This window comes from Misgurnus anguillicaudatus, chromosome 12 (assembly GCF_027580225.2).
Source record: "Misgurnus anguillicaudatus chromosome 12, ASM2758022v2, whole genome shotgun sequence".
NCBI classification, from domain to species: domain Eukaryota; kingdom Metazoa; phylum Chordata; class Actinopteri; order Cypriniformes; family Cobitidae; genus Misgurnus; species Misgurnus anguillicaudatus.
Window position 1 is genome coordinate 37312285 of NC_073348.2, and position 26607 is coordinate 37338891.

General features: G+C 37.3%; 1 protein-coding gene and 1 long non-coding RNA gene across 7 annotated transcripts in view; one reads left to right on the forward strand and one right to left on the reverse strand.

Moving 5' to 3' along the window:
• The window catches only part of LOC129446543 (uncharacterized), a 60830-nt gene that overhangs the window by 27092 nt on the left and 7131 nt on the right, over positions 1–26607 (forward strand). For 2 of the 6 annotated variants that reach the window (XR_012372647.1, XR_012372650.1), the window contains 4 exons: positions 17885–17980; positions 18891–19021; positions 20297–20563; positions 22906–23037. This is a non-coding gene — a long non-coding RNA (uncharacterized lncRNA). Of the gene's footprint in view, positions 1–17884; positions 17981–18890; positions 19022–20296; positions 20564–22905; positions 23038–26607 lie in introns of those variants that run through there. The other 4 variants (XR_012372648.1, XR_012372649.1, XR_012372652.1 and 1 more) reach the window with 4 other exon arrangements.
• Positions 10447–26607, reverse strand: part of edil3b (EGF-like repeats and discoidin I-like domains 3b) — a 35377-nt gene continuing 19216 nt past the window's right edge. The window contains exons 6-11 of the mRNA XM_073874523.1: positions 23477–23664; positions 22949–23098; positions 22425–22569; positions 20291–20475; positions 18029–18184; positions 10447–11019 (exon numbers count right to left, since the gene is read on the reverse strand). Coding sequence (XP_073730624.1) covers positions 10870–11019; positions 18029–18184; positions 20291–20475; positions 22425–22569; positions 22949–23098; positions 23477–23664 — 974 coding nt within the window. The 3' untranslated portion in view covers positions 10447–10869. The remainder of the gene's footprint in view (positions 11020–18028; positions 18185–20290; positions 20476–22424; positions 22570–22948; positions 23099–23476; positions 23665–26607) is intronic.

Here is a 26607-nt window from a genome sequence, read left to right on the forward strand (position 1 = left end):
TTGAATAAAGGATGGTAAACATGCAGCAAATTGTAACCATTGACTTCCATAGTAGCACAAAAAACTAATATTATGGAATATTTTGATAAATGATGGTAGGCACACAGTTGACGGTACCCATTGAATTCCATTGTATTTGTTTTTCCTACTATTGATGGTTTTAGCAGTAACAACATAAACAAACAGCTTTCGTGGAGCAAACGTAACTTTCGGTAAACTCTGCAAAGCATCAATAACAACAAAGTCTTTTTAAAGTAGTTTATTTTTGATAACAGGCAAAATAAACAATAAGTAGATTACATTATTTCATATATCATAGCTAAAGCATATAAAAAAACGACACTGAGCTGACGTTACTCTGTAAAATGTGTACTATATAATTTAAACAATGTAAACTACAAATCGGCTGCCAAACCTATAAAAATATTCTGTAGAAATTACTGGCAGCTGGTTGCCAGTAACTTACTGTAAATTAAAATTTGTTATTTACTGGCAACAGTTTGTTCAAAGTTAAATGAACATTAAACATTAACAAGTCTTTGTCTTTACAGAATAAAAAACAACAGCCTCATGCAAAGCATTCTGGGAACCAAAAATCCTCATTGAACTTTTTCGTTTTTTTCGTCAGATTTTGTTTCCTAGAATGCTTTGCTTGAGGCTGTTATTTTAGTTTTATTCTGTAAAGATAAAGGCTTGCTAATGTTTAAATTTCATTTAACTTTGAACAAACTGTTGCAGGTAATTAAAATACTGTAAATTTAAATCTACAGGCAACCAGCTGAGGCGTCAAATTCGCGCCTACGGCGTCTAGTTTGCCGCTTGTATATTTTGAGTTTACTTGCTTCATTCGTGCATGAAGCCGTGCATGAAATTCTTGTCATCGAGGGATTCATGTGGAAATTCACATCATGAAAGGGGTTTCTGCGACTCCGCTCGCATTCTGTAAAGTTCACATTTTTCAACTTGCGCGTTTGCCACGGCTACGCTCAATTCGCGCCATTCACGCAAACGAGGCGAAATCACATCTACCATGCCATGCTAATAGGCTCATTCGTGCCGCGAGACCTCCAGACGCGCGTCAACGCGTCTTCACATTGACTTCACTCGCGCCTCTACCGTGGCTGGTGTCAACGTAGCATCATTTCTATGAAATCTTTTTACAGTGTCGCAGTGATCCCCGTCTCCCCTCATCTTTACGAAACCAAAACATTTGTTATTTTCGACGAGGTGTTTGTTTCAGGGTTCAGTTTAGCCACTAGCCAGACCATTAAACAAACAGAGACTGGAAGATAATTTACACTCAGATGTGTAATCGCGACAACGCACGTGCGTCCGATGATACCGTCTGTAGACGGTTTCAGCAGTAACAACATAAACAAGCAGCTTTCGTGATCAACACGTAACTTCCGGTAAACTCCACTAAGAATAAATAACAACAAAGTCCTTTTAAAGTAGTTTATTTATATAACAAGCAAAATAAACAACACGTAGATTACTTAGGAAACCAAAACATTTGTTATTTTGCGACGAGGTATTTGTTTAAGAGTTCAGTTTCAGCAACTAGTCAGACCATTAAACAAACAGAGACCGGAAGATAAGTTACATTCAGATGTGTAATCGCATTTGCGTCTGATGATACGTCTATAGAAGTCAATGGTTAGAAGTCAATCAGTTGTGTGCTAACCATCATTTATCAGAATATCTTCTTTTGTTTTCATCAGAAAAAAGAAATTCATACAGACTTAGAACAACACAAGGATGAAAAATGATGACAGAATTTTCACTTTTGGGTGAACTATCCAGGGTCGTCCTGTGTTACCAGATATGGTCAAAATTCAGAACTGACTGCAGTGGTTTACATAATGTTTAACTTTTAGAAAAGCATGCCGTCATGACTTTACCCTAATATGGTAAATAGTCTTAAAACAACTCATGATATGACCTTGTCTCATTTAGTGGCTGGAATATTTTCATTGTATATAGATGAGGTCACAGTTATATTTTTAAACACTTTATAGGACATTTCTGCCAACATTACACCTTCATATATTTGTAGCTCTGGAAGGGAAAATGTAACCAAGTTGGTTTTCATATAGCGCTGTTGTTGTAAAAACTGTGAAGGTGGAAACTGCAAAAGCAAAAAATACATGCAAATAGTCATGCAATTCTTAACAAACATTAAAACAAATTTGTCATTGTAATTGAGGATTTGCCCATTGTTTAGAGTAAAACTATAGTTATAGAAACTTATCAAATCCCTCCTTATACTGTATAGTATATTGTCAATATAGTATACTGCATATATCTTTGCCCCAAGATTTAAAGGAGTAGTTCACCCAAAAATTGTTCCCCGTTGACTTGATCATAGTCATTTTTATTCCTACTATAACAAGTCAATGGATCGCAGTTTTGGGGTGGACTACTCCTTTAATAAACAGGGAAACATCTGAGCTCAACATCAAAGCAAATTGGTCGGGGTTAACACATGCTCCAAACATCCGTCTAATAAAGTGGGCAGAAATAAAAGCGTTCATGTTCCACTTGTGGACGGGGCAGTAACTTCACACATGTGCATTTTTGGTATGCATGCATGAAAGCCGCTGCTGTTTACAACCAGGCCACACAAAGACACCTTTCTGCTAAAAACCTGCATTGAACGATGTCTTCTGGTTGTGTTTCTCCGAGGCACCGAGTGCACAGGTTTGCTCTTAGAAAGCAGGTACTGTGCGTTGGCCACAAGGTCTGATTCATTCACGAAAAAACTGAGGCTCCAGGAATTTAGATACGTAGCCCCATGAGATCGGTGGTTAACTTTCTTCATAGCCTGCTGAATTGCTGGGGGGCAAAGCAGAAACGTTTGGGTTTAAGAAGCTGTTAAACATATTTGCATGCATGTAGGCTATGACTTTTGTGAGTATCTACTATAAATTGTCTAAACTAATTTTAACAAAACAACAAATAAAAACTAGCATTGCTTTCCAATTATACAGAATTTGGTTTTCCGTTTACACTGTACAAGACCTATGCATGCACATGCAGTCCCAGGTACAGTATGATTCAGTATCAGGGCTATTCATCTCCTAGGGTTATGTTTTAACCCTAATGAAACACATCTGAAGAAGATTACTTAAAATTACAAGCATGTGTGTTTGAAAACAGTTGAAACAAAACTCTGAATGTATGGATTCTCTATACACTCTATATATGGGAGCTTTTTTAATATCTTGTATAAAGATAAGGTCACAATTTTATTTTGGTTATTTTCTTTAAACACACTATGAGACATTTCCACCAGTGCCCAAAAATGGCAGCATTACACCTTAATACAATTTTTGTTTTGGAAATGTTTCCCATTTGGTTTCCATATGACACAGTGTTCTTTCAGAAAAGGTTGAGGAAATTGCCAAACATATTTGTAATATATAAATATATTATAAATCATCACCTTAAAAATAGATGTTTTTTCACAATTAAGTTACTGATTCATAGGTTGCCCACTGCCAACAGCAAAACTATTCGTCAATGTTCGGTTCTTACAGACGGTTTCTCTCCTCAGGCTGAGCGAGGAAGAGGATCGTTCATGTATCTATCAGTGAACACACATGCCCGAAAAGATGACATCCACATGTCAGACAGACGGCAGATAAAACAGGACTCTCGTCCAGCCTTACATAGAAGTCGCCAACTTGTTTCTACATTAGCCCTAAATTGACAAATTGCTCTACAGAGTGCATTTTGGCACTATGTTGTCTCAGAAAATGATGTGTTTGTCCTGTGGTGACTACTGTAGCTTCTCTATGCGTTTCGAAAGGGAGGGTTGAACTGTGGACTAAGCCGTTGGTTGCAATTCACAGTATCACCGCTAGATGGCACTAAAAATGTACACACAGCACCTTTAAAATCTGAACCTTTAAAGGCGCTCTAAGCGAATTGAAGCGTTTTAGACCATAAAACATTTTTTGTTACATCCCGGAAACATCTCACTATCTGCTTGCTGCCTGTCCGCTGATCAAACTGTAAAAAAACGCAATCTCTGTAGACAGCCCAGGCTTCACAAACGCCAATATCAACAAGTGGCCAAACCTAGCATCACAAAACAAAACAAAGTATTCCAGCCAACAAACGACAAAAAGGATTTGGGGGTGGGGGTTGGGCGCGTTCATGAAAGCACGGAAGGGAGGGGGAGGAGTTAGCTACGCTCCGTTTCAAACGTCAACAATAACTAACGTCTCACAGATTCGCTTAGAGAGCCTTTAATGGTGCGTTTAGACCAGCCGCGGTAGAGGCGTCAAGCGCGAGTGATTTCAATGTTAAGTCAAAGGGAACGTCTAGTTTGCGCGAATGGCGCAAATTAAGCGTTGCCGAGTTGAAAAATGTGAACTTTGGTGGAAAAATGTGCTGCATTAACCAATAAGGAGCTTGCTCTAGTAGTGACATGATTACAGAAAGCGAGTCGCAGAAGCCCCTCCCATGACGCGAATTTCCATGTGAATGTCTCGATGACTAGAATTGCACGCGCGGCTGACACGTGCGAATGAAGCGAGTAAACTCAAAATGTTCAAGCACAAGATTTCACTCTCTTCCTGAAAGGCAAACCTCATCGATTTGAAAAGCTCTGTGTCCTTGATTGGCCAGCTAATCTGCATGTTGTGATTGGCCTGAATACCTCTGACGTCAGCAGGAAATGTGACGCTCCTTACCATGTTTGAAAGATTCGCTCACAATACAATGCTAACAGGAGTTAATTTACAGACTGTGAGTCAAAGCGGGAGGAATTATGATAATGTCTGTCTTTACTACATTACCAATCCCAGGAAGTAAACTGTTGCCTACAATCCATGTGTTTGTTGTCGTCCAAGAAAAGAGATTTTTCGTTGGAGACGTTAACTTGTGTCATGGTTTACTTTGGGGTTTGTACCTTTTGCATATCGTTAACATGTACTAATAAACACTTACACACCAAATGAAATGTAAAATCGTTAATCGGACTATAGGTGCCCTTTAAGAAAGCGATTTACTTCCTGTTTTCTTCAAAACAATTGCATCCTAATGTTGAATGGGGAGTAGGGACCATCACATTCGGGCACAGTTTGGTTGGGTTAGGTATGATATGAGTGCGCCCTAACATCTATATTTAAGTGAAATATTATGAATTTCATTGACTGTTTGAATGACATAATTCTGTTTGTAGTGAATTTATGCACATTTTGTTCTATACTTTTCATTCAGCCGTTATTCCAAGATGACTACAAGGAATTTATCTACTACTGGTTTTTCCATAACTTAACGTTAATTATTTTTAGTAGTCAGCAGTTTTCCAGCAGACACACCCGGTCGGGCAGTCTACACAAAAACTTGTCCAGTAAAACGAGTTATGCCTCAAAAATCAACATTCTGTGAATTTCTGTCTGTGGATGCCATGAACGGGATATTTGTCTCGATTTCCATGTTGAGCTAAAGTTGGCTAAATGCGTGTCAGGAAACTTCCACAGGTTTTTTTTAGAGCCATAAGACACTTTTTACAGTTGCTCATAGGATATCGTTTCTAAAGAGATGTCACACTTCAATCAAAATACTTAAAAAAAAAAAACATTTATTTTATTGTTAATGTCGATTGTTTATTTATGAATTTGGCAGATGCCTTTATCCAAAGCAACTTGCTGTTCATTCAATCTATACATTTTTATAATGTGTGCTCCCTGGAAATCAATCCCATGAAGTGGTCTATAAATGAGCTACAGGATCACACCTTCATTGTCTTAAACCAACTATATAAAGTATACGAACATAAATTAGACAACATGAAATACCAGAGTAGGTATTATGTTCCAATTTGAAGTCCACATTAACACGAATTTTCTCCGTTCCTATCAGGGTGGTATCATCTCATTATCATTAAACTAATACAGGTCAAAGCGAATCTATTGTATGCAGATATGGTCAAGCAGGCTCTGTCTTGACTTGCATAAGGTGGACACACAGACAAGTGAATGGGGTCTTTGTTTTGACAGAAGGGTCTGTAGGAGCTCTGTCCCAACTTCCAAATGATTGTCCATCACATCCTGTCTCCAGGGTTGGTGCCTGGTGTTTGTTGTCTGATTGACAGCTGAATGAATGAAACCAAAGCTATCAGAGCGAACAGAGAAATGACTGTTTCCTGTATCTCTGTTCTGGATTATGTGTGTTTGTGCGTGTATTGACGTGATGTCTCAGTCATTTTGACAAAGAGATTTAAGATGTTGAGACTTTAAGGGTTATGTGCATGTAATTTATTAATTTGTATGTATAAATATTTATAATTCAAAATATTTATAGATAAATATGAACATGGTCTTATAGTAATTGCTTAGCTGGTCACTTGTTCTTACCTCTAGTCACCAGCAGATGGAGGTCTTGTTCTCTGTTACTTATAGTGCAACCATACATCTATACATCTTTTCTTTAGCTATTCTTTAGGACAGAATTAATGGAGTGATCTATTTACTTGAATAATACTAACAATTTGAATAAGAAGGTAAGTATAAGTAGATTTAGACATATTTCCTTTAGTACGTTGAAATTTAAAAAGGTAAGCGTAATTCACTCAAAAGGAAGCCAAAACCTCAGCACTTTTTCCACTTGCAATCACTGTTGTTTATACATCATTGATTTAATAGTTAAATTGACAGTATAAATGATGAATGAACCTTTGTAGGATCAATATTATGACCCATGTACTCATTGAAATCACATGCATACTTGTTTTTTGCATGTGGTATTAAAAAATCACACTGAATGATTTGCCATTCTCAACGGAGTCCCATAATTATAATTTCTTTATGACTCTTTTGCAAATATCCTGTATTGAAGTGCTTTCTATGAGCTCTTACGGCTTAGGCGGTGATGAAGTTGTTAGTCAGGACTCATCTCTTGAGATCTGGCCTCTTTATAAATGATTTGCATGGCTACAATTTACACCCAGTGTTGAAGTGCCATGTGTCCTTCACAGATCAGATATTTTTAAAATTAATTAATTATTTCTCTACATTTTTAAACATTTTTGTGCTTTTTTTGTACACCAGTATAATAGACTTTGCACTGTTCAAAGTGAAATTTTGCAGTTTAGTTGAGTATCCTGTGACCTTCGCATTTATGCATTTGGCAAATGCATTTATCCGGAAATTTCAACATCAATCTTCAGTCTATTTACTGATCATTTAACATCTACCTTTGTCGCTGGGATGGTAGGCTACCCTTAAAAATGGTCCTATATGTCCCATTTGGGCACAAAGAAGTGTACCTTTAGAAAGGATTCCACCCGGGTGCAGAGTTGGGTAGTAACTGATTACATGTATCTGACATCTGTATTACGTAACCAGATGCCAAAAATCAAGAACTTCATTTTAAAATACTCGTAATCAGACTACTGTTACTTTTTTATGGATTACATGATTATATAATATTCACACTATGGCAGTATGATGTTCACAATTTTGTCTTATTTTTTACATTTTTCATAATGAATTTACCTACCGCTTATGTTAGACAAGATGCAAAATAGAGCAGCACTCAGCATTTGATCATGCAAAGGCGTTGATTTGGTAGGGACGCTAGGGACATGTAGACGCAGACGTTCAATGCATGCGCATTGTAACAAATTACAGTATCTTTTTTGGCCTGCATACTCCTACGTGTATGCGCAACCAATGTGTAAAGCACACGTGGTTACAAATCCATCGGTGCACGTACAGTACGCGTGTACCAAAAAGATTTTTAATTTGGAATTATTCAAATTAAAGGCGGAGTGCACAATGTTTGAAAACACACTACCAAAACACACTTGTAGCCAATCATCAGTAAGGGGCGTGTCTACTAACCGGTATCCTTGCCGGGGTTGCGTATGTGTGCGGCGGGTCAATCAAAAGAAGGTCCAGATTCTATTGGGGTAGGGCCGTGTATGTTTAGGTGATTTCAAATGTCAACATTGGCTTTCAAAAATTGTACACTTTGCCTTTAACTTCTTGTACCTTTACGTGGCAAAGCAGTTTCCATGTTTCCAGGTTTTTGAAATGCTGGGTGCTCTGCTTTTGCTGTTGACATTATCAAGGCACACTGAAGATGCTTTATGCATTTTTAATGTTCATCGGCACAGATATGCTTCAGACTTCAGCTGTGAGATAACCGTGTTTTTTAATGTCTCCGAAGCATCTAGATTGGTTGAATTGGTCCTGTGCACTTCCTTCATTTGTGTTGTCGTTTATTGTGTTGTGTCAGGCTGTCCGAATCTGCTGTTTGTTTGGATTATGTTTACATGTGAATGAAGCCATGTGTCTTCTTCAAGTGTGAACTTTAAATGTGCAGAGATGCAAATCATCTGCCAACGTGTTAAAAACATAAATAGGATTAAACAGCATTTTGACTTTACATAACATTTTCTTATGGATGATGGAACTGGTTCACAATAATCCCATTTATTATTATTATTATGATTATTTATGTGACATTTTTCTTTCTGTTGTATGATTTTAGCTGATTTGACATGTCTTGTTAATCCAGTTTGGTCTCGGTAGTTGGTTAGCTGGACTGTTGGCTCACAAAAAACTGATTTTGCCGGTACTGGTCAAGCTGGTTAACAACCTTGGACAGGCAAACAATAGCCACTGTGCAAATTCCCCAAAAAAAGAATCTTAACCATCTTATATGTACATTATCAGAGATTTAACAATCTTTGTACCGTTGGTTTTCGTGCATGAATATTGAATACCAAAAGCTTTTTTTAGAGAAGATCAGAGTCTCAATGTGATCGCTGTGCTTACTGAAGTGTGCAAAGCGAAGCCATCAGCGAAAAATGAAAAGGACACGAAATACCTCAATACATATTCACACTTATTGTATATACACGAACAAAGGTCTGCCACAACAATTTTACGTTTTTATTTTTAAAGTGACCCCTAATAGTTGATCAAGTATCATCCATGATTTTCAAGAAAAAAATAGTATTTTTATCTTGTTTTCAGTAAAAATATACAAAAATTCTTAAATTAAGATGCTTTTTCTTGATAAGCAAAACAACCCAAGAAAATTAAGTCTTGTTTTTAGACCAAAAATATCAAATTTAAATGATTTTGTGCATAAAACAAGCAAAAAAATCTGGCAATGGGGTAAGCAAATCTTACTTAAATTTTTCTTGAATTTAGTGTTTAAGAAAAATGTTCAAGGTTTTTTGCTTACCTACCCCATTGGCAGATTTTTTGCTTGTTTTATTCACAAAATCACATAAAATTTGATATTTTTGGTCTAAAAAACTAGACTTATTTTCTTGGCTCGTTTTGCTCATCAAGAAAAAGCATCTTAATTTAAGAATTTTTAGATTTTTCACTGAAAACAAGTAAATTCTAAGATTTTTTTTTTGAAAATCATTTTTTGCAGTGTACTTAGGTCTGTTTAATGACTCAACTGTCCTGTGATATATAATAAAATATGTAGCTATGTTTTTAAGAAAGCATTTTCTAAAAAAGAACCATGTAAAAAAACACGTTTGATTCAGAACTTGTATTTTACTGTAATTAACTGTGGTTTACTTCAATGATGGACAAAATTAAGCAATCGAAGAATTCAGTGACAACTGTGGTTGTATCCCAAATGGTGCACTTCATGTGGACTTGCGGCCTCATGGACTTACAATCGACGCCCCCGTGCGCGTCCATCTTCATTGGCCCTGTCCCTGTCCCAAATGATGCACTTTATGTGTACTTCCTGTCTCGTGGTCTTAAATTGCGTGTGCTCCCTTAGTCTACGAGTCTGTAGGGTGTCCCATATGTAATTTTTACACTCCGAAGTGTGCCTATCAGCGCCCCCTTTGAACCCTTGATGCAGTGTTCAGCGAAACCCGCACTGCAGCAGGCTTTGCGCACTTTACCAACCCAGAAGTCCTTGCGAAAGAGCAATCAGACCAATCAGACGACAGAAGGGAGGAGTTCACACTGATGGGCAACTTCTCTTCCTATTTCTTGCGTGACGCTTGAATCTGTCCCAAAATATGACTCCGGTGCACCCTCGTGGCCTCGCATCAAGGGTCGCTAAGGTTTGCACAACATGATGTCATCAAAGTGTCGACTCTGAGGAATTCCATAAGTCCGGAGTGGGCCATATGGGACAGGACCATTTTAGGTTTTAAAAGGGTGCTCATGAGCGCCCCCTTTTCTGTTGATATGCACCTGAGCTTGCACTTTGGTGCCATTTGGGACAGGGCCAAAATGTGGGACTGGACTTAATTTTATCATGAAAGTGGATAATTCCCAATTATTATTTATTCCCAAATTGTGCAGCTGTGTCTTTCAAGCACTTGTCGGTTAGCATATTGACGTCAGACGAAAGAAAAGTCATTCTAGAGGAACAAAGTTTTTTCAAATTTGATGAAAGTTTATAAGAACAAACATTTTTTAGTGAATAATGTGGACATGATCATTCATGATAAGAAATTATTAATTTATTTATTGATAATAATGTATGTATTCACTTATACTGTATGTGAAAGCCATATTATACATATAAGTTATACTGTACGTCTTCTCACAAATGTATGTACTTTCCAATCTTTGATTTAGATTTCATTTAAAAAAGACGTATACTATATACCGAATATTTCACCTTCTCACAACCTTTTAAATAAAAAAAATCATACACTATCCTAACAGGAGATCTTAGACCTGACAGCAGTAGTACTTCAACATTTGTAAAGCATCTTGACAATTTACAGCGCAAAAAATTATTACAATCCTCATAAAATGTAATCAAAAGATCATTTACTTACTAATCAAAGACCAAGCTTATTGAATCAGCATTAAAAATGTTTAAAATGTGACAGTCCATCATAAAGCGAAGAACATTTCACTGTTCTTCTGGACATCCCAGAAGCTCCACTCGCATTGTGATGCGTCCATACCATGACCACGGGACAATCCGTACGAATCGGGCGAAGATCGGCGGATCTATCTCGTTCTTTCTGTGCGTTTCGTTGTCAAAGTTTCCTTGGAAGATCTGTTGATAACACAAAAATATATTGTGATATTTTAAAAAATTTGTTTCGGTATTAAAAGATGTTTCATGAAAGTATGGCCATGTTCTGTATGGGTGGTAAATTAGGTTGTGTATAGCTGGATTAGAGCCTGTCATACACTTTTAACCTGTGGTCTTTTAATAGCGCTTGATAAAGGACGTTGTTCACAGATTGGTCCACTGAGAGAATCTATTCAGTGTTATTCTGGAGTAAAATATCTCTCATTAACAGTGAGTACATTACCCACACTGGACCACTAACAATATCCAACACAAATCTAATGTGTGTTTAGAGGACTTGCACCATGTTCAGAATTTACCTTATGCAAGTAAATTTTCCGCATGCATAAAAAACAAATGACCTACTAAGCTTGCCAAATGTCCATTGTACAAACTGTGTGAAATATAGTGTCCCACAATGCACTGCACTCAACTTGACCTTTCATTTTTTTGTGGGTTAAATAAAATAAACCATTTTATACTTGCATTTACAGAATTTGATTGAAAATGTGAAATAACACTTTCTGCTTAAAGGATGATAATTAACATTTGCCGAATCAAACATGCAACATAGCTAAGTGACAGCAAATCGATAATGTAGTATAATGCGTATGCATGTGTATGCACAGAAAACGCACGTACATCTCTCTTCCAGATGTGAAATCTATAAAAGCGCTGCGTAGAAAGCGCCCTAAATTTGATCTTACAAACCATTCTCAAAGTGTGTACGTGTAATACAAACATACAGTACGCACAGAAAACGAACATATGGATCACTTTCAGATATAAAATCTATAAAGCGCTGCATAGAAAGCGTCCTAAATTTGATCTTATGAACAATTTTCAAAATGCGTACGTGTGATACAAACATACAGTACGCACAAAAAAAAACGCACGTACGGATCACTTCCAGATGTGAAATCTATAAAAGCCCTGCATAGAAAGGGTCCTAAATTTGATCTTACGAACAATTCTCAAAGTTCGTACGTGTGATACAAACATACAGTATGCACAAAAAACGAACATACAGATCACTATCAGATATAAAATCTATAAAGTGCTGCGTAGAAAGCGTCCTAAATTTGATCTTATGAACAATTTTCAAAATGCGTACGTGTGATACAAACATACAGTACGCACAAAAAAAAACACACGTACGGAGCACTTCCAGATGTGAAATCTATAAAAGCACTGCGTAGAAACCGTCCTAAATTTGATCTAACGATCTGTGAGTCCCTTACATGATCATTTCTCAAAGTGCGTACGTGTAATACAAACATACAGTACGCACAGAAAACGCACTTACGGATCACTTCCAGATGTGAAATCTATAAAAGTGCTGCGTAGAAAGCATCCTAAATTTGATCTTATGAACAATTATTAAATTGCGTATGTGTAATACAAACATACAGTATGCACACAAAAAAAACGCACATAGGGATCACTTCCAGATGTGAAATCTATAAAAGTGTTTAATAGAAAACGTCCTAAATTTGATCTTACAAACAATTCTCAAAGTGCGTACGTGTGATACAAACATACAGTACGCACAAAAAAAAAACACACATAGGGATCAATTCCAGATGTGAAATCTATAAAAGTGTTTAATAGAAAACGTACTAAATTTGATCTTACGAACAATTCTCAAAGTGCGTACGTGTGATCCAAACATTCAGTACACAACGAAAACGCACATACGGATCACTTTCAGATATGAAATCTATAAAGCGCTGCATAGAAAGCGTCCTAAATTTGATCTTATGAACAATTTTCAAAATGCGTACGTGTGATACAAACATACAGTACGCACAAAAAAAAAACGCACGTACGGATCACTTCCATATGTGAAATCTATAAAAGCCCTGCATAGAAAGGGTCCTAAATTTGATCTTACGAACAATTCTCAAAGTTCGTACGTGTGATACAAACATACAGTATGCACAAAAAACGAACATACAGATCACTATCAGATATAAAATCTATAAAGTGCTGCGTAGAAAGCGTCCTAAATTTGATCTTATGAACAATTTTCAAAATGCGTACGTGTGATACAAACATACAGTACGCACAAAAAAAAACACACGTACGGAGCACTTCCAGATGTGAAATCTATAAAAGCACTGCGTAGAAACCGTCCTAAATTTGATCTAACGATCTGTGAGTCCCTTACATGATCATTTCTCAAAGTGCGTACGTGTAATACAAACATACAGTACGCACAGAAAACGCACTTACGGATCACTTCCAGATGTGAAATCTATAAAAGTGCTGCGTAGAAAGCATCCTAAATTTGATCTTATGAACAATTATTAAATTGCGTATGTGTAATACAAACATACAGTATGCACACAAAAAAAACGCACATAGGGATCACTTCCAGATGTGAAATCTATAAAAGTGTTTAATAGAAAACGTCCTAAATTTGATCTTACGAACAATTCTCAAAGTGCGTACGTGTGATACAAACATACAGTATGCACAAAAAAAAATGCACATAGGGATCACGTCCAGATGTGAAATCTATTAAAGTGTTTAATAGAAAACATACTAAATTTGATCTTACGCACAATTCTCAAAGTGCGTAACGTGTGATACAAACATTCAGTACACAACGAAAACGCACATATAGATCACTTTCAGATATGAAATCTATAAAGCCCTGCGTAGAAAGCGTCCTAAATTTGATCTTATGAATAATTCTCAAAGTGCGTACATGTGATATAAACATGCATAATGCACAAAAAAAAAAAACGCACATACAGATCACTTCCAGATGTGAAATCTATAAAAGCACTGCATAGAAAGCATCCTAAATTTGATCTTACAAACCATTCTCAAAGTGTGTACGTGTGTTACAAAAATACAGTACGCACAGAAAACACACGTGTGGATCACTTTCAGATGTGAAATTTATAAAAGCGCTGCGTAGACACCGCCCTAAATTTAATCTTACGATCATTTCTCAAAGTGCGTATTTGTAATACAAACATACAGTACGCACACAAAAAAAACGCACATACAGATCACTTCCAGATGTGAAATCTATAAAAGTGTTTAATAGAAAACGTCCTAAATTTGATCATACGAACAATTCTCAAAGTGCGTACGTGTGATACAAACATACAGTATGCACAAAAAAAAACCGCACATACGGATCAATTCCAGATGTGAAATCTATAAAGCGCTGCGTAGAAAGCGTCCTAAATTTGATCTTATGAACAATTCTCAAAGTGCGTACATGTGATACAAACAAGTACGCACAGAAAACACACATACGGATCACTTTCAGATATGAAATCTATAAAACGCTGCGTAGAAAGGGTCCTAAATTTGATCTTACGATCTGTGAGTCCCTTACATGATCATTTCTCAAAGTGCGTACATGTGATACAAACATACAGTACGCACAGAAAACGCACATACGGATCACTTCCAGATGTGAAATCTATAAAAAAAGCGTCCTAGATTTGATCTTATGAACAATTATTAAAGTGCGTATGTGTAATACAAACATACAGTATGCACACAAAAAAAAAACGCACATAGGGATCACTTCGAGATGTGAAATCTATAAAAGTGTTTAATAGAAAACGTCCTAAATTTGATCATACGAACAATTCTCAAAGTGCGTACGTGTGATACAAACATACAGTATGCACAAAAAAAAAAACCGCACATACGGATCAATTCCAGATGTGAAATCTATAAAGCGCTGCGTAGAAAGCGTCCTAAATTTGATCTTATGAACAATTCTCAAAGTGCGTACGTGTGATACAATGAACACACAGTACGCACAGAAAACGCATGTATGGATCACTTTCAGACAATCTATAAATCTTGAATTGGTGTAGGGATGGGACGATTACCGGTTTCACGATTAACCACGATAAAATGTCCTGACGGTTAGTATTATCGTTTAAAATCTAATTATCATTACAACCGTGTTTGATTACCGTGATTTTGAAAACTCGCAGTAAATCCTGTCCAACCAGAATCAGTTTGAAGGAGGCACGCACATGCAACATAGTTTTTTTGCACAAGAAGGCACACTGCAAAAAATTATTTAAGAAAAAAAATTCTTAGTATTTTGGTCTTGTTTTCAGTAAAAGTATCTCAAAATTCTTAAATTAAGATGCTTTTTCTTGATAAGCAAAACAACCCAAGAAAATAAGTAGTTTTTAGACCAAAAATATCAAATTTAAGTGATTTTGTGCATAAAACTAGCAAAAAAAAAATCTGCCAATGGGAAGCAAAAAAATCTTGAACATTTTTCTTAAACACTAAATTCAATAAAAATTCAATAAAAATTTGCTTACCCCATTGGCAGATTTTTTTGCTTTTTTTATTCACAAAATCACTTAAATTTGTTACTCTTGGTCTAAAAACTAGACTTATTTTTTGGGTCATTTTGCTCATCAAGAAAAAACATCTTAATTTAAGAATTTTCTAATTAAGAAATTTTTTTCGTGATTTTTTTTTTTTTTTTTGCAGTGCATTTAAAGGACGATGTATTGTATTCATTCATGGTAAACTTATTAAACAGATTTGTTTTTTTTACCACAAAAATAATTTCAGGGACATGAAATATTAAATTGTAATTTTCAAAAATAAAACTTGTTTCAATGTTTCAGTGTGTTTATCAGTTCTTTTTGAACATTTCCATCTCATTTTAACAAAACCATGATAATATTGATAACCGTGATAACTTTGGTCACTATAATCATGATATGAAATTTTCATACCGTCCCATCCCTAAATTGGTGTGTAGTTGAACAGTTTTGGATCGCCTCAAATGTGAACAATGCGTAATTCATGTCATTGACATATAAAGAGTGTCTGCCAACATCCACATCCTTTGTGAGTGGCAAGAAAGGCTTATTTTCCAAAAATCTGCAATACTCAGAAAAGCAAATGTGCATATGACTGCTCAGACCCCGACGGGGCGCTATATGCACTTTTCCACAACTTTTCAAAGAGTGTTTTAAAAATATGAATGTTGTCGTGGATTTCTGCATACCCACGATCAAATCTGTGCGCTTTAAATAAGGTGTGTATTATTTACTGTGGGAAGTGTTACAAGAAGTACATCACTATGTGCATGTAATTGTAAAAAGATCTTGGCCTTCATTTTCATTTAGCAAATTTGCCTGAGTGGTGTTGACTCGTGTCTGCCCAAACCACACATTCCTGAAGCTTCTGTAATGTAAGTGTTGTAAGTGGCTGCTAGTTCTGGGTCTGTCCATCACTGTCAGTCTATGAATTTTTTTGGCCTTTTGTTATCCACTAGGTAAAAATTGCAAGCTGTGATTCCAGCAAGCCACGATTTAATGCATTATTTCAGCACAGGTTTCCCAACCCTATATATATATATATATATATATATATATATATATATATATATATATATATATATATATATATATATATATATATATATAAGAGTAAAAATTATGATGTTTGACTCTGCAGACAGCACTTCTCCCTCATAAATGGATTCTTGCTGGAGTTTACATGCTGAGAAAAGCTTTTGGCCGCCAATTTGGCCGGGAAGCATAGAGGTGATAACTTCAGCTAGAGGTTGAAGATTGTCTCAAAATGCTGAGAGCTTCAAATTTTCTCTTGGCTCCTGCTGATGTCGTCTTTTATTATGTCTGGGAGTGGGTGGCAGTATATTTTACTTTTTAAAATGAATTCATTTTTATAGAAAACTTTTAAAATCCTTATAAAAGGTAAAAATATATTTAAAACAAATGTAAAGTATATTACTAATTTTATAGTAAATTTTATTATTAAATAATTAACATAAACGTATCATAAAACATACTTCATATCTAATTTACTATTAAATGTATAAACATTTCATTTAAATTTTTTTGTTTTTATTATTATCATTCTGTAAATGAACTAATATAAATCTTTCTGTCATTTTATCAGTTGCTGACTGTGGTTAACGCAAATATTAATTGAAGAGCTCAGATGTAAAACCAAGTGCGTCTGACATGTTGTCTTGTAAATTAGCATTTTTTTATCAGACTCCTAATGGATTGGAGGTCAAGATTAAGCAGATTTGAAGCGAAAGTATTGAATAAACATATTCAATTCAATTTTATTTATATAGCTCTTTTCTCAATTGCTTAATTGTTTTAAAGTTTTTTTTTTAAATACGGGAACATCTTACGTATCATGGGAAGACGTAACTTATCATTTATTTTTATGGGCACTTCCCCCGGAAAAGCACGCCCGCACGTCAATTAGCGGTAGAGCGAGAACCGTGGACGCTAGAAGTCACAGGCATCACTTTGCGTGACAGCTTTTTTATATCATACTCATGAAGAAAGAAGAAAGTGTGTTTTTGAATGTAAGGAGAAGAAAGCCAGCCTTATGGAAAAAAGTCAAAGTTTGTTTATCCGGGGTAGCGGAGTTTTGCGTGTTAGTGTTTAAAGCTGGATTTTGTTGAAAAGTCCCAACCGGTTCATGAGTTGCAGGCGGTAAGTAAGATTTCTGTGTTATTTTGGAAATCGGCACTTAAGTGCATATTAATATAAACGGCACAAACATGTAGTGAATCATAAGTTATCTAGTGTTGTATAAAGTGTTGCATGACTCTTGACTCGCTCCTCCCGCAGCTCGTGACTCCTCCTTCCGTGCATCATCGGAAAGAATCGGTAAAGCTGATCTGTATTTTATAAATCTGATAAGCCTTTTGGAGATAATACTACTCTATAGGTACTCAAGATTAACATCACATATGCAAAAAAACGTATGTTATGGGAGCTTTAAGAATTAAGAACGTATGATACGCCCCGAGAGCATTTGGTTATAATTCGTTATTTCATTTTTGACCTAGGAGGTGTTTAGCGGCTTTTGGATCTGAGCTTCTCAAGTGTTGCTCCTGATGTTTTGCTGGAGAATACGGCTACCGTTGTAAATTTACTGAAAGCAGGTATGTCGACATGCGCTGCAAAGTGCTGGATAAATCAAAGGGTCCCACCTTGTCCTTCCGCTGTTTTTCATCCTGATATATGAACCAGCGCTCTCCATCATTACTGAACGCCAGTTTATAAGAACCAACGAACTGTACACGCCCAAAGTCTTTAGCTCCCTGGGTAATAATTCCTGTGATTTTAGTGGCAATCAGCAAGTCCACCTGTGAGAGAGAGACGGTATTATAAAAACATTTTACACAACTAGTGCTCCTGTAGCTCAACTGGTAGAGCATTGCGTTAGTAACACAAAGGCCATGGGATCGATCCCCAGGGAACACAGACTGATAAAAAATGTATAGCTTGAATGCACTGCAAGTCCCTTAGATAAAGTAATCTGTCAGATGCATGAATGATAACGTTTGCTTTTGGACTCAACTCTTGTCTACACTGTCAAAATTAAACTATTGATTGTGAGACTTGAGTCAAATAAAACCTGTACAGAAGAAATGAAGTGTTTGTGAAGCATGTCAGAAATAGAAACTGAGACATGCTGCACCAGCCGCTTGCAGTGTAGACATGAAAGTGTCATTTTAAAGTAGGTTATACCTCTGCGATCGACCAAAGAGGTGTTTGATGGCCAAACAAATCTTAAACCTGCTTTGGTGGCACCTTCCCTCAGGCTCTTGTCGCTTTAATACCACCTGAATTTAGTGCTAGGTGATGAACGTCACAGTAAATCACAGCTTTCCTCTCAACAGTGGAGGTCCTTCATATGATGTTCATCACTATCACTCGCAACGCAACTAATCTTGATCCTAAACTATGAATTAAATTTGAATCCTTTAATGTTTCTGTATATCCCATATTTTAAGTAATTCATACTTCCTCTTTCTCGCTTTCACTGCTTCTGTATGATTATTTCATGAGGACTCGTGTTGTGTATCCTGACCTGAACTTACGTGAGAAGCATTCACAGCAGTTGTGCAATCTCATAGGAGACTCTGATTGGCTAAGCTCAGCTTTGCGAGCATGCAGGTGTAATGTGATACATATATTAGGTTGGTCTCCCGGATCCAATTTGTTGACCTTGGTAGTCTATTTAAAGACATAACAGCCCTCAAATCTAAAAACATGTTCAGTTTAATGGTTTTTATGCCATTAATGAAAGCATTAACAGTTTGATTTGTGATGTTAGTGACATTGAGGTGAAGTTTAACCCCATGTTGACCTAGAGAAGTGTGTGCATGGAGGATTATAGGTAAAATGAAAGATCAATCTATCGATTGCATGAAGATAAATGTGTTCCAAGTACAACGAAAAGTCAGGGGTTGCATTTATTGCAATGGTTTTATATTGTGGCAAACCTAACATCCCCCCCCAAAAAAGATATATTTGTATAATAATAATTGTATCGCTAAATGATTTTATAGGCTGAAATGACTTTTGTGACTATAGCCTCTTTCACACAGTAATTCTGGTAAATTACCATGAATTTACCAGAATGAATTTACCAGTAAATACAAAAATGTGCTGTTCACATATGCAGTGACAATCCGTCTTTTTACCAGTAAGACATAATTCACACATCAGTATCAAAATACCAGTAAACTCGGAGAGAAAGCGGAAGTTACCTGTGGCGCGCGGCCGGCGAGCTCCGTCCGTGTCGTATTTGTAAACGGCGGGTTATGACTTAATATCCACGGTCCGTATTTTGTTGTTTTCACATCTGTGGCAAACGGTTGCGAAATTGCTCGTGACCAAACAACATTGCGTTAGGCGGCGTCAAACGGAACCTGCGCATTTGCACATTAGGCTTCACAGATGGTGTGCTACGGACGTCGGCAATTTGGCAATTAGATGGTAAGCTGTTTTAAACAACTTTGGTGAAGAAATGTGGATGTTAACTTCAGGTGTGCTCGACTTTTAAGCAACATGTGTGTGGAAACGTCCGTAAACAGTCTGGGGGAAACCGCGTCACCTGTATAAAAAACTTTCTGATTGGCTTTCTGATCTGTCAGCGCGGTCTGACGTCATCTAAATGCCGGTAATGCTATATTTTTCGTTCACACACAGCGCTTACCGGCAAATTACCGTTAATCTTACAACCTGTCTTACTGGTAAATTGGGAGCACTGATTTACCGGAAAGTTTTCTGTTCACACATGACATGTTAACTGCAATTTACCAGTAAATTACCAGTAAAGACTGTATGTGTGAAAGGGACTATTGTCTTTGGCATACCCTACAATTTCAAAGAGTGTAAGATTTAACATCAGCATATAAATGAAGGTATTGTAATTCCACTGTACCGTGTATACTTTTATTTACCTGCAGCCACTGCGATTGGTCGTTGTAAGCTGAAGTCCATGCGTTGACCTTGCCCTGTTTGTCCAGTCTGGCCTTGGAGGGTTCCCAGGAGAACATGTCCATGTTTAGGGTATGAAACACACTGGAGGAGGTGATCTGATGGTCCTGAATGTGTCCGTTTTTCATCCCCATGGGCTCCGAGCATCCTTGGAAAAACAATAATAAAGACTCTGGATGTAATTGAAGAGCTTCGATGAAAAACCCTCTACATATCAGTACATCTCACGTTTTCTGGTAAATTAGCTTTTTTTTTGCAAACTCTTAATGGATTTTGCCAAACAAAGTGGTATTTCTGATTGGCCTGTGGGCAGGATTAAGTGGATTTGAAGCGAAAGTATTTAATAACCGTATAAGGGGCCTTTCACATATTGCATCTTTTGCGCACTCAAGTTCGTTATTTCAAATGTAGGTGCGCGCTCTGCGCACTCATAATGGAAGTGACGCGGTGCGACGCGCTAATTTTTTTCAGTAAAAAACATCTCAACTTTTCAGAATGCCCCAAGCGCACCGCAGGTCATGTGATAAGAAACTATGCGCCTAACGTTTTCCACGCGTTTTTATACGTGGCCCGAAAGCATTTGGTTAATACATTGAGTGCGTTTACATGCAGTCTTTCGCCGATTATGCTTAAAGGTGGAGTATGTAATTTTTAGAAGGATCTCTTGACAGAAATCCAAAATAATATACAAAACTATATTATCAGGGGTGTACAAAGACCTTTCATAATGAACCGTTATGTGTTTATTACCTTAGAACGAGACCTTTTTATCTACATACAAAGAGGGTCCCCTTACATGGAAGTTGCCATTTTGTGCTCCCATTTTTCTACAGAAGCCCTTAACGGACAATTTTTTTTCCCAAGTTGTCTCCGAAGATGACATGTTTGTACGGTGACAACTACCGTAGCTTCTCTATGTGTTTCAAAAGCAAGTGGTGAGCAGTGGACTACGCCATCGGCTGCAATTCGCAACCTCACCACTAGATGCCGCTAAAATTTCCACACTGCACCTTTAATAAACTGAAAGTGTGTGGGGTCATGTAAACACATAAAACGCTTTTCTTTTATTGGGGAAAGCCCATAAACTGCTTAAGCAAAAACCGATCGGCACAGGTAGTTTATTTTTGCTTTTTACCCTGATTTTGCGTTGCATGTAAACACCTTAACAGCTTTCTCGCAGTTTTGTTCATATGCGCATGTGTCTGCATGGAAATAAAAAGTAACGCATAAAAGTCTGCGCTCGACCTCAGAAGAGATACAGCAGTATAGCTTAAGACAGATTTCCCGTCGGCTTTTTGAATTACTACATGTACAATACTATAGGCAGCAACGTCAAAATCCCATGTTAATACAGTTTTCTGCATAGCCGGTTTATTGATTTGCATGTAAATGCGTGAAAACAGGTTTCTATAATAAGTTGATTTTTTTTATAGTTATCCGCAGGCAAGTCGTGTTATAGTCACAAAATATTTGATCAATTTATTCATGTTATTGACACGATTTTCTGCAGTTTTTTTTTTGTGTCTGTGGCACGACTTTCATGTCATTTTATTTTTTTTCTCATTGTTTTTTACTATTTTTAAATCGTCGCTTGGGCTTAGGGTTAGATTCGGGGTTTGTGTTAGGATGCAATTTTATGTGGTTTCTACATGTTTTTCTTCCACTTTTAAAACTATTCTCGCCTGGAGTTGGGGTTGGGGTTAGGATGTCGCAGAAAGTGATTCTAACCCCAAGCAACAAAGGTAAAAAAAAGGAAAAAACAATGAGAAAAACAAAATATAAAATGACACGATAAAGAAAGTCGTGCCACAGACACGAAAATTATTTATAGAAATTTATGGTGAGTGACATGCAAAAGACATTCATGCTCCAGTGGCACGAAAAACAGAGGAAAATCATGTTAATAACACAAATAAATTAATCAAATATTTCGTGACTATAACACAAATTTCCATGAGATTATTCTGTGCATGTTAACGCACTCATTATCTAATTTTTGACGTATGATTGTGTCGCTTAGCGGCGTTTGTATCTCAGCTCCTCAATTCTCACCTTTGTCTTTGATAAAAAAGACTAAAAATATAAAAAGACTCAGACCTGTCAGTTCACAGCCAAGCAGCTCCATTCGCAGCGTGCAGTGTTTTCTGCAGACTTGTGGGTAAATGCGAATGTACTGCGCTTCGATCGGTGGGCTGAATGAGTTGGCAGATGGGCCGCTGTTATCAGTGTTTCCAGTGAATATCTGTACATAAAAATACAAAGAAACGTCACAAATCTGCATTGATCTATTTAATGTGATTTTTGTCATAAAAGAAAATCATTTTGACCCATACAATGTATTACTACAAGTATACCTGTGTTACTTAAGACTGGTTTTGTGATTCAGGGTCACTTATAAGGTTTTGTGATCATTTACAAACAGGTTAATAATAGATTTTATAGAACATTTTGCAAAACAGAACTTGAATGTTAAAGGTTTTGTTTGGAGCCATACTGCCAGACAAAGACCTTTATTTTTAAGAGATGAGAATAGTCTAATAATAAAAATCAGTTTCTTAATTTAAAATGATCCCCACAGGCTCTCTCATCCCATCCGGAACGAACGCTGTGTCCCGTCTTACCATGTCCTCATCCGTGCCCTTGACTTTAAACATGCTCCAGGCCTTTCCATCTTCACTGCATGCTACTTTATATGACTTCACATACTCCGGACTCCCGATTCGCTTGGCTCCTTGCGTTATGAGTCCGGTCACCCTCATCCTGCGCTGAAGATTTATCTGCGAGAAGACAGCACAAAATCAACCACCTCAGCTCATGAGATGAATGAATGAAGTCCTGTGGGGCGATAATTTATCCCCGTCAGAACCTGCTGTGTTGGAGACAATGATGGCCCAAGAAAAAATCTAAACTGAAAAATTCAATTTTGTGTAGCAAAATAAACTTTTGAAAATGCAAAGGTCATGGGTTTGATACTGATAAAATGTATAGCTTGTGATGCACTGTCTGTGAGTCACTTTGTATAAAGCGCAGAATAACATGCACCAGTGATTCACAATAGCAGAGAGTGAATGGACACAAATGTTGTGGTCAATTTCATGTCGACTTTGAATTAGAAAGATTGACAGGATAATGCAGTCCAAACGAGGTCTATTTATCTGAATCCACGGATATCGATCGCCTTCGGCTGCGCTCCAGGCATTGACGAGACCTTTCTTGTTAAGTCGGGCGAAGTACGGAAACCACTTCTGCAGGCCGAACAGAGGGCGATGTGTGGAGGACGCCGTTATCTGCTGATTCGAAATGATCCCTCCTTCCATCCCTAAAGGTCCGGTACATTCTGAGACAACAGACATGAAGATGCAAGATATGGTAAACCCAGAGATTTTATTTGAAGAGTTTCGTTGCAAAACAAGATAACCACCGTTTTTTTAATTGTTCAGAAATCGCGTTTTTTGGTTGTGCATTCCAATTAATTTCAGTTCAACTGCAGTTGGTTTGTTTTGATTTAAACATTCATAAGTTAAAAAATACAGCTAAGTAGCACCAAAAACTAAATAATAACATGATAACATAATAATAAACATGTTTTGACAAAAATGTTAAAAAATGGATTTATCTCGTTTTGCAACGAAACTCTTCATTTATAATATTTAGAATTCAAAAAAACTTTAAGCATTTAACAAATACTTTTTATTTTACAGTGCATTATATATTTTGATCATTCAGAAGGGCATTTAAAACTTTGTTATAACCATAGACTAGTGATAGACCGATATATCCGGCCGATTTTTGCGAGTTTTATGTGTATCGCAAATGACGATATGTGGCTGCTTTGTTCGCCGATTTTTTCTGGCGTTTTTTTACAGACAGAGTGCTGGAAGCCGCAAGCGATTGCAGGTCATGTGCCTAAAAACAACCAACCTTTCACTTAAAACGCTACTTACTGTCCCTTTAAGCCAATAGTAGGTATTGCCTGCCGTCGCCATCTTGGCCGCGCATCACTCGCGGATATCCAAAAATGGGTAAAGAGGCGGGACGTTACAAAGTTGCTGAGTTAAAAAACCATAGTTGCTCGCTCTCCGTTGACTCTGGTGCTAGCATAGATTCATAGATATGTACACTAGATGTCGCCTTGGCTACAGCAGTTCATTGGAACATATTCGTCAAATAGAGCCGCCATCTTGAAACGGAGGAGCCCTTCATCATCGTCATTGTAGGCAATGGTGTAACGGAAATAAAATCACCATAAATCATCATGAATGCGGTTTTCAAGGTTTTGGGGGGGGGTTCTCTCCAACGGTCAGACATGTATTTAGCATTAAGTGCAGAAAAAAATTTAAGTTTTGATATTATGAAAATCTACCTTTTCTAACTATAATGCATAGTGCTAGTAGGCCTAACATCCATACGCAGAACAAAAGCCCGCCATCGTCCATGAATTCGAAGTACAGGGAGAGATAGCAGCGTTACCTAACTACTTCCTATGACAAGACCCCTGTTTCAAGATGGCGACGGTTTTGACGCATGCTTAGAACCCCAAGGCAACATCTAGTGTACATATCTATGGCATAGAGTGAGGAGACCTGACCAATATGGCGGCGACGCTGGATTACGTTCAACCCATAGACTGTAAAAAAAGATGGACGACGTGATGTCGCTTCCTTCCATTGTCATGAGGCGTCTACGAATATAATGGCTGTGTCCGAAAACTCGCTACGCACACACCAAATGCGTAGCATCGCATTGCTTGCTCTACATTACTTGCGTGATTTAACTTTGTGTCATGCGAATTTTTTTGCTTGAGTTAAATATTTTCAACTTGCGCAAAGGCGCATTTGAGGTGAATAGCACATGTTTTCACGGCAATCGCACTGCCCAATTCGTGTCATTCGCATCGCCCCGCGCAAGGACGCGGCTGATTGCGTCTTGGCATTGACTTTGTATGTAATCTACTCGCGCAAATCGTTGAACTCGCGTTTGGTGTGTATGCCCCATAAATTGCTGCCTTCTGCGGCAGCATTCCAAGGCAGGAAGGTATCAGGCATTCAAAGGTATCCGAATCCAATGTTAGGTTTACTTCCTGACTCCTGAGATCTTATCCCACAATTCTATGTGTGTGCGTGCATTGGGAATGTGATTGGTCGAGCTCAAACAAATAAAATTGCGACTGGAGCACAAATTAATAAATGTAAATAAATGTATATTTTCACTTTTTACACCTTTAAATTGCATTTCTAGCGAAAAATTTGTATTGTAGTTCAAACATGCTGCCTTTGAAGTGTGTCCGAAAGCGTTTCTCTAACATTTTTTTTTTCATTTTAAGAAATTTTAGTGAGAGCCTCCTGAGCCAAGAAAGAGCAATCCGTTAAGTCTGACGTCCGCTTCCTGGTACAACCATTCTCAAAAAACGCGTTAATATAAGCTCATATCATAATGCAAAACTACCAAAACCCTGATTCTATTTTTTTCTTACCAGACATGGACTCATGGACATGGATTTTTTATGAATTAATAATATATTGCTGATTCCATGAGCCTGGAGACAGCACTGTGAGTTTATAAAATTTTCACTTAAATGCGTGATATGAATAAATAGTGCTCAATTAAAGCTGTTTAAACAATATCCACTATTAAATTGAGTGAAGGCTTGGACACAGAAACAATATTCCTTATGACTTAACAATCCTCAACATTGGTTGAGCTTGTGTGGACAGTTGAACTTGTCGGTCTCGTATTCGCAGGTCTGCAACACAGGCCGAATATCAACATAGCTTTTCATCAAAATGTCCTCAAAAACATCTGTCAGGTTGACACCTCTGCATCCCATATCATGCATTCATCGATGAGTAATGTGTTCTCGCTGTCACACCGAGATATGCAGACTTCACTCTCTAAAACTGAAATATCTTCCCTGGTGTCCCTGCAGTCACAGCTTTTTCTATCTGGAGAGGTGGCGCATGCTCGCCGAAACTCAGGGGACAACATTAACACAGCTCGAACCATCCCCACCTATCGATCGTATCATCTGGGGAGATATGAAGAGGAGCTGGAGACTGGTTCACAGGGAGCTCTTATTCGGTTGTTTAGACAACATGATCGCAAATCAAAGCTTATCGAGGGGTGTAACTTGATATAAGCTCCTCTGAGAGCCGTGTAACTGAGAGTGCATGATGGCAATCTTCAACTTATTCAATTGTACGTTCATAGATGTAAGACACAGATGCGAGCATCTTTTCTGAATCTTCGTATTCTCTATTGAATTGTAGCTTGTGCATCAATT